At 47.0% G+C, this 8,838-nt stretch overlaps 1 protein-coding gene across 2 annotated transcripts in view; it reads left to right on the top strand.

Moving 5' to 3' along the window:
- The first annotated feature begins 2 nt into the window (after positions 1-2).
- The window catches only part of LOC109307431 (vitamin D3 hydroxylase-associated protein-like), a 24,649-nt gene continuing 15,813 nt past the window's right edge, over positions 3-8,838 (top strand). For both annotated transcript variants that reach the window (XM_019531359.1, XM_019531360.1), the window contains exons 1-5: positions 3-221; positions 2,113-2,226; positions 3,411-3,554; positions 5,581-5,714; positions 6,084-6,290. In XM_019531359.1, the coding sequence (XP_019386904.1) occupies positions 12-221; positions 2,113-2,226; positions 3,411-3,554; positions 5,581-5,714; positions 6,084-6,290 (809 nt within the window). In that variant the 5' untranslated portion in view covers positions 3-11. The remainder of the gene's footprint in view (positions 222-2,112; positions 2,227-3,410; positions 3,555-5,580; positions 5,715-6,083; positions 6,291-8,838) is intronic.

The following is an 8,838-nucleotide window of genomic DNA, read 5'->3' as shown; positions in this document are numbered from 1 at the left end:
AGCGTCTCACCATGATCCAGGAGAAGCTGAGGCAGCTGCTGCCTGAGGTTGAGGTAGATCCCCGTGCCATCTCAGCCTTGCTCTGTGGTTCAGCTGCAGCCGTCCTGGTGCTGAAATGGGTGGGGAGGAGACGGATCCAGGAAAAGATGGAAGAGGCGAGGAGGACACGGGATCTGGGCCTGGAACGAATGGAGCAAGTGGCGTGGAAGTTTAAACAGAAGGTAACGCTTTACTTTTAGAGGGTGGTGGCTTCTTGTCACCTGGAGAACGTGTGGGGAGCTTGGCCTGATCTGATCCCAAAAAGCTCCTTAGGGAGGGAGCAGATTGCCACACTCCCAGCACAGACTCCCTGAGGTTTGTCAAGGTTGCAAACCACTGTTCCCTTCGACCTGCGACAACCTATTCCCCAGCAGTCCAACACCACCCCACACAGCGCCATCTCTGCTCCGTGCCTCCCCTCCCACTGTGGGATGCAAAGCCTGTGTCTCTGCTTAACACTTGCACGCAGGTAGAAAGGTCTAGGTTCCTCCCACCTAAGAACACACTTGGCTTTTAGATGCTAAAGTCCTTCAACCCAGGATGTCAACCCAGCTGCAGGGTAATCCTGGCGCCAGCCTAACCACACAGCAGCACAGTCTAGCACACAGGGCCGTGTTAACAAATCCACATGCTCCCCACGGATCTGAAAACTTGGCAGCAGGGGAGTGGCAATTAGCACTACCGTCATTCCCTCATCACCAAATTCCTGTACCCGTGGGAAGCCCTGTGGGCTGGATGACATGGCTCCAAAGGCTGGATTCAGCCTGCAAGCTGGAGGCCGAACACCATAGGGTTAGTTGGACGTTTGTGGTGGTTCAGTTCTGTATTTGTTAGCAGGAGCTTTTATGTCAGCAAATCTCTTAGTTCTGCTAAATGGTCTTTTTTTTTTAAATACTCTTTTTTGAAGTTATCATGCATCTAGTTGAAACCCATTCTGCTAATGTAGAGCTCATCATCTATCGGGAAGATGATTTCACAGGGCAATTTAAAATCATTTCCCTTATTCCAGGGCCCAGATTGGTACCATTTCCCATTTCTTTCTTGAGCTTTGTTCCTTGCTAGATTTTTGATTGACAGGTAGTTGTTTGTTTGGATTTTTTTAGGAATAATATATTTTTAAATCATTTATTGTTTCTTTGTTTTTTCTACCACAGACTTCTTGTATTGAAAGCTTATGTTTTGGGAAACAAAAAAATCAGCAATGGTTTTGTTGTAAAATAATACCTAAAAGATATTGCAAAATATCTATATTTTGCAAAGTGTACACACGCACACACATATGCATGCACATGGTTAGACCAGATGGTCCTTCAGGTTCCTTCCAGCCCTGTGATTCTGTGATACTAATGCAGCTACTCCTTGCTTAAACTCACAGTTATGTTCTTGAAAAATGCAACTTCAAGTGAAACAACGTTAAGCAAATCCAATTACATCACTGTAGTTACTAATTAGCAGGCAGCAGCCAAACAACGTTATAACAAACATTGCACAACTTTAAACAAGTATGTTCCCTAAAGATCAGCAAGGTAATAATGAAACAGCGTTAACAGCAACGACATGAGGCGTCCCTACGCTATACTAGCAGTTTCCCTATCTGTAAAGTGGGAGCAATGATACCGACCACCTTTTTTTACAGCAGGTTGAGGCTTATATCAAGGATATGCTTTGTCCAAGAAAGGGCGTTATTTCTAATCAGCTGGGTGGCTGTTCATCCCCCTGAGGGCTCTTGCTTACTCAACTACAACCATGGTGTAGTTTTCCCAATGCCTTCCGGCCCGATCCCTGACTAAAATGCCTTCCTGGGGGTGAACCTATATAGGATCCAGGAGAAGGAGTCTTCCATGTCACCCTAGGAACACACAAAGCTATTTAGGAGGAAAAGTGCATGAACAAATCATTGGCAAGGGTTTCTGAATACTCCTGGGTGTTGATTGGAAGCTTATCCAAGGAGCCAAACCCATCCACGATGAAACTCCACGTTTCCTCACTTACGCCAGAGTCGTGTGGGTGCAATATGAACACAGCCCTTTACTCGAATCCTTCCCCACAAAGTGATGTTTCTACACCTTGCAGAATCCAGGAGTTCAGACCAGTTTCATCCTCTCCCTGCCGCTTGTGGAGCTGGCTGAGAAGCTAAAGGAAGGTTCCTTGTCTCCAGAAATCGTCCTCTACACATACATAGATAAGGTGAGTTCAACCCCCCCCGTTCAGGCAGGAAGGAGAAGCCCCCAGGTTTCTGCTCAGCCTGTTGGGCCTAGTAGACTTGGGTGGGGAGCAATGGGATTTCCTCAATGATGGGCATGAAACCCCAAGATAATGCATGTCGAGGTCTAGAATTTGCAGCAGTGGAAAATGGATCCTGCAGGTGTTTGCCCAGGTGGAGGTGTGCATGGAGGATGCACAGATAGGAAAGTGAGCAGGGATAAGGCTACACCCACGGACGGCTGGTGGGGCAACAGGGACCTATCCCAAGGCCTCTAGATCTAATAGCAAATGCTTGAGATAAAAAAACCCAGCTCATTTACCAAACCCAAAGCAAGGTTACCAACCTTTGTATGTGGTTCAGTCAGAAATGGAAGACAGCGGGTCCCACAAAGAAGTACCAGTTACACCATCCAGCTACATGCTGGGGAGTGCTGCGGTATGTGGGGGTTGGTAAGGAGATACAGCCTGTGACCTCTACCTCTCCAAGGGGACTTCAGCCTGGAGCAACCAAAACCCAGTCTTGCCAATCCTTGACCATCAGAAATTGGGAGCAAGACTCTAAAAAACAAGTTTCTGAGAAAAAAAAACAGGTTTTTTTTTGTGTCTTCTAATGCCTTATTTCCATGTTTTTCTTGGCCTACAAGTGGCTATAAATGCATTGCTTGTTTAGAAATGAAAGCTGGAAGTTTTATGCCCATGTAACCAGGAGTGTAACTGGGTGGGGGGTGGCAAACGGGGCACCAGCCCTCTGCACCGATTTTAGAGGGGATCCAGAATGGTGGAGTACCAGCACATGTACCATTAATCTCCTTATGCTTCCCCCACCCCACCCTTGGGCATCTCTGCCCAGGGCACCAAAACTCCTAGTTTTGCCTCTGCACGTGACTCCAGGACTCGGGCTTTGAAAGAAATGAATATATTGAGGGACTGTATCAGCCCCAAGTCTTCACCCTCATAATGGCCTATGGAAAAGGAATAGAGTTGGTCTGGAGCACAAAACTGCCCTAAAAAGAGACCCCAGTCAGTATCTTTCTTCATGGTGTCTCCAGAAAGGCTATAAGGCTGACTATAAGGTCTGGCAGGAAGGAAGCCCAGAAGTTTGCAAATGTTTCAAGCTGAAATCTATCTTTATGCCCTGCTCCTGTTCTCCATGTGTCCACCCACAGGCCTTGGCAGTGACCCAGGAGGTGAACTGTGTGACGGATTTCATCCAGGGTTGTGAGGAGCAGCTGCGGGACCTCACAAAACGGAAGGAGAAGGGTTTGCTGTACGGTGTGCCCATCAGCATCAAGGATCACATCGGCTGCAAAGTACGTCTCCCCTTCAGATAGACTCTGTTTCTCTCTCTCTCTCCTTCCTATAGACTGTCGAATACTTTGTCATGAGCAAAGCTGCTGCGGTGCCCATTACAACCTGGAGTTTGAAGGCTTTTAAAAGGCAAGTTTTGTGCCCCAATGAATAATGGTTAAACTTTCGCACTCAAGAAACTAATAACCGTTAAAGCTGACCTTTGGGCAGCTTTCACTGAGAATTTTTAACCACTGGTTCGTAGACCTTTACCTCTTACCTCTGCAGAAAGGACAGATCTTCTGGGCCAAATACTTAGCTGGTATTAACAAGCTAGCAGAGCTTTACAGTTTGATATCAGCTCCGTGTTTGGACCCTTCTCTAACACAGAAAAGTTTGCTTTAATAGGGTGCATCTACAGGAGACGCTTAATGCCCATGGGACTAATTCTACTGTGCATTAGCGTGTCACATAAAAACCATGCTAATGCCCTAACGCACAGTGAATTAGTCCCATGGGCATTAAGCATCACCTAAAAAGTGCTCGTCTGTGCTAACGTGCTCGAATTATGGTGCTATTGGCATTAATTATGATTAATACTTATTAAGTATTAATATTATTGATATTGAGTATTAGTAAGTATTATTAATGCTTGTTATTAAGTAACAATAGGTGCTAACTTAATGCACTATAATTACACCACCATTGTGCATCAATGAACATGTAGACGCACCCGTGGTCTATTAATCTTGCTGCTGTATAGTCCAATTCCCTGCAAGAGCCAGACTAGCTGTATGTTGTGTCTGCATTAGACAGGGGAAGTGGGGATTGAATCGGCTGCTTTTAGGAGATGGTTATGGAGGCCTCATCCTCCAGCCAGAGGAGCAGAGGCCATGGTGGGATTACAGCCTAGTTCACATGGGGAAAAAGAACTTCAGCAAGAAATGGAAACTTGTGAGTACAAGAAGCCACGGAGCTGAGACTCGCATGAAATGGATGAGCAGTATCATGAAATGGATTTCACCAAACTGAAGCAAGGGGCTTTGCTGTGTACGCAGAGACATACAACGACGGAAACATCAACTGGTTCCAAGATGAGGGTGTGGAGACTCAGCTGTAAGCAAATGAAGCAAAATGTATATGGTGCTCGATATCTCTTGAAAGTCATCTGGGAGTCTGTAAGTCTAAAGAGGCTCTATACCAACCAGCCAAAAGGTGAAGCTACCAAAATTGAGGGAGACAATGTTGTACAGCTACAACTCCAGGCTGAGACACGCCGTGCCCACTCCGTGCACACTACCTCCCAAACAGGGAGTCACAGTGCCACATTAATGTGGTGCTGCACATGTGCTGACACACTTTCAGCCCAGTCCAATCCTGACTGCTCTGCTGAGCATCAGGACCAGAGGTTGTCTACTTCCAGCATGCTCAGGGGCTGCAAGAACAGGAAATTAGCCTGCAGCAATCCCACAAGTCCCTGTGCCTGACTTCCAGTCCTTCTGCACCCCACTTCCTGCCTCGTGCCCAGAGGAGAGACAAGTAGTGGGCCGGCTGATTCCCGCTCAGGAAGCAGCAAGTTTCTTCAAGTAGAGCCCTACTAGGAATCAGTCTGCCCACTGCTCAGCTCTCCTTCTGTGCTTCATGCTCAGGTACTACAAGGTGTACAGATGAGGGGCCAGCTCAGAGGGGCCAGGCTTTTGGGGGGCAACCTTCAAAGTCAATCCCAAATTGCTGTATGGATAGGCTCCTGTAGAAGAAGGCTGAGCAATTGATGGCAGACATGACCAGCAAAGAAGGTGGCAATATCCACCAGTTACTTTGCATGGCTGTTTTGTTGCTTGCTGGTCATGTGGCAAGGCCACGTTCCTGCATTTGCCCTTTTTCAGGATTAGTTTTATGACAGAGCCTCAGACTTCAGGGGGAGTGTTGGCCTACTTCCTTTCTACCAACCTGGCTGAAAACTCACGTCCTAGCAGGAAAAAAGAATTGAAGAGTTCCAAGCAAGTTGCTCTGATGTGTCTCATGAGCTTTCTTTTCCATTCCCCAAAGGGACACATCTCTACTGGTGGCTTGGTGCAATTTCTCGGCAAAGTGGAGGAAGAGGACAGCGTGATTGTCAAGGTGTTGAAGAGGCAGGGGGCAATCCCATTTGTGAAAACCAACGTCCCACAGTCCATGATAAAGTAATCACTGGCTCTTACCATGTACCACTCCTCTTTCTCAATGACAACCACCTCCTTGTCTCAACTCACTGTGCAGATCAGACATTGGCTCTACCTCCTTTTCCCTCTTGATACGATTTCCAGATATGGCTTAGCCTACCTGGTCTGTGCATATAGTACAGAAAATGGAGATACAACTTGCCTTGATTCTTAACCCCAACCACTTTCACTCCCATCCTTTAATCTAGCTTCATCACCAAATCTTTCACAGGCTGATTTGCCCTCACCACTGTTGCTCACTCTCTTGAATCTTGAGCCCTTGCTCTGACTCTTATATTTGTGCACGTTTAAATGCAAACAGCCTTAAAACCTGCTTTGGACCTCTCCCAGCTACGACTGCAGCAATGTGATCTTCGGCCAGACACTGAATCCTCTGAACCATAAGAAAAGCCCCGGCGGCTCCTCCGGAGGGGAGGGGGCACTGATCGCAGGAGGAGGGTCCCTCCTGGGCTTTGGCACAGATGTTGCCGGGAGCATCCGCCTGCCCTCCAGCTTCTGCGGGCTTTGCGGGCTCAAGCCGACGGGCAACAGGCTGAGGTAAGTCTGTTTTAGTTGCAAACGGACATCTCATGATGTCTGTTGTTTCCTCAGCTAAGGAACAGGGCATCAAACACTCCCAGGGTCACAAAGCCCAGCTTTCTTGACCATGCTATTCCTGGGAGGCGTCCATTAGAAGCTGGTGGTGATGCTGGGTGGTTAACTCGGAAATAGCTAATGATGCATAATTACACTGTGAACAGCAGATTTGTGGGCTGCAGTTGCTAGGAACTGATTCAGGACCTCCTGCTCTCAGGGCATCTCTCCAGCTTCTACTCGTCAGCAAGGAAGGCTCAGAGGGCTGCTTTGCTCCTCTGACCTGGAGTGCCATTGGTCTTGGTAACAGATGCAATTGCACCCATGAAATAGAGGAGCTAATACTGAAGTCTAGCTGCTCAGTGCCCCCCGCCTTTCCAGCAAAGTCATTCCCAAGCATTTCCCATCCCCAACTCCCATTGTAATCGAGGTTCAACAGGACAAGCTGTGCTCATTGCACCCAGGCATTGCACAGTTACTCTTCTTGCAGCGTTGGTGGAAGACATGGTCTGCGTGGACTTTGGCTGCTTCCTGGGCACATGTGGGGCATTGTGCTCTAGAAATCCATCTGCGTGTACTTGATTTGCTTTAGTTCTTGTGTCAAGAAAACCTAGTGTTAGTGGAATAGACTCCCCTCAAAAGCCCCTACTCTGGATACCTTTAAGAAACGCTTGCTGAGGTAACCTGACCCCAGCTGACTTCCTGCCCCTTGAGCAGGGGGCTGGACCCAATCTTGCAAGGTCCCTTCCAGCCCTAATGTCTATGAAATCAATTAAATCTACTGGAACGGAGAGAAGATGTCTAAGGTGGAGTCATGCAATCATTTCCTTCCACCCACAATGGCATTGAGTATGACCACGGGAAAACAAGTAACTGAGTCATTGGGTTCAAGGACTCCTGATGCACCATCCTCCTAATGGAAGCTACTCATAATGTGTTCACTTTGGCCTCTCCCAGCTACAGACAGAAAGTACCCCTAACAAATGGAGGATCTTTAGTACAAAAACCCAAAAGCAGCAACAAAGCCCCCTACGATAAAGATAAAGAAAGAGCAGAGGGGGCAGGTGGAGTGAGAGGCAAGGGCATTGCCAATGCATTGGCTACTGCTAGGGTGTGGGATTGTTAGGTTGAAATATTATGATGGTCCTGGTTGCAGAGGGCTGTGCTCTTGGCTCCGGAAATAGGCAAAAATCCCTCAAGAGTCCTTGTCATCCTAAAGGGGGAGGAAGGGGAAATCCTTCCTGACCACAAATCTGCCGATTGGTTTAATCTCTTATTCTTAGAGCAAGATCTAACCTGAGAGGTGTCTGAGTACTGTATGGAGCACCATCACATTCAAGCCACTCTCCCATCTCTAGCCATAGCCAGTGTCTAGTGGTCCAGAGGACAGCAAAAAGACCTCAAAAGTACAGAGGGAGAGAGAAATGGAGTGATGGAGAAGTGCAAAAAGTATGAGCTTTTGAAAGGGGGTAGGATGGGAGCTTTGGGCCTTAGATTAGTGCCCTGGTATAGCTACAGAGCAGCCAGCACACCCATAAATGATGACCCTAATTGCCATAAGGGATCGTCCATTGCATTCTGGAGAACCCACTGTGATCACTGCAGGCTTACTGAAACATGAATCATGTTGAGAAGAAAAGATATGGGGCAGCTGAGGCTAGATCTCTCTTTGTACCTGCATACCTCAGCTCCAGTCTTATCCCTGCTTCAATGAGAAATAGGTATGTAGGTCATTAGGCCTGGAAGAATTTCTGGGGTCATCGATTCCCAGCACCTTAAAACTTGGCATTGCCTGGATACATGCCCCCCATAGCTCCTGTAGTCTCTTTCCGTGACCAGGTAGTATATATCACAGGCAGGGGTGGATTTGGGGGCAGAGGTGCACTTGTGCACTCTCATCCCCCTTTGATTTCTGGTCTAGCCAAAGTTCAAAGCCAAGTGCCTGGCAGCAGCAGCAGCATTTCTATTCAGGCAGCAGCAAGGGAGTCACTTGACTTCATGATTCCTTATAACTTTCTTGATTCCTTCTAAAACCTTCATTCCACAGGTGTGAAGGACCCTCTTTCCTTTCAAATGGTCTTTAATGGTCCCACTACTCCAGCTGGCCTTCCTTCTGCAACGCGGCTATCTGTTACCTGCTCTTGGGCATGTAGCTCCCATTTCACAGCCCTGCAGGCTTCTTATTTAATTCTAGCTAAAAACATTCGCTCAGGTATGGAAATATTAACTCAGGTGAGCATTGGATGTACATTGTCCAGGTACTCAAGAAGGCTTTATTTTCTTTTTATGAACCTGAAAAAAGACATATATTCAACTACAATGACTCCAGGACAAATGAAACAACTTATTTGGGTTATTTTTGCCTAGTTTCTTGTGTTTTTATATATAATATATGATCTAGCCAATTCATGCACATTCCAATAACTTTTTTTTCTTTTTGCTTCAATCTTAAATTGAATAACCTAGCTCTAGGCCCCTACTTCTTAGTGAAGCTTCTAGTTCCTTTTTAACT

Source organism: Crocodylus porosus, unplaced genomic scaffold (assembly GCF_001723895.1).
Source record: "Crocodylus porosus isolate Cpor-Errol unplaced genomic scaffold, CroPor_comp1, whole genome shotgun sequence".
NCBI classification, from domain to species: Eukaryota; Metazoa; Chordata; order Crocodylia; family Crocodylidae; genus Crocodylus; species Crocodylus porosus.
Note: the sequence above shows the minus strand (reverse complement) of the source record. Positions and strands in the feature narration are given on the sequence as shown.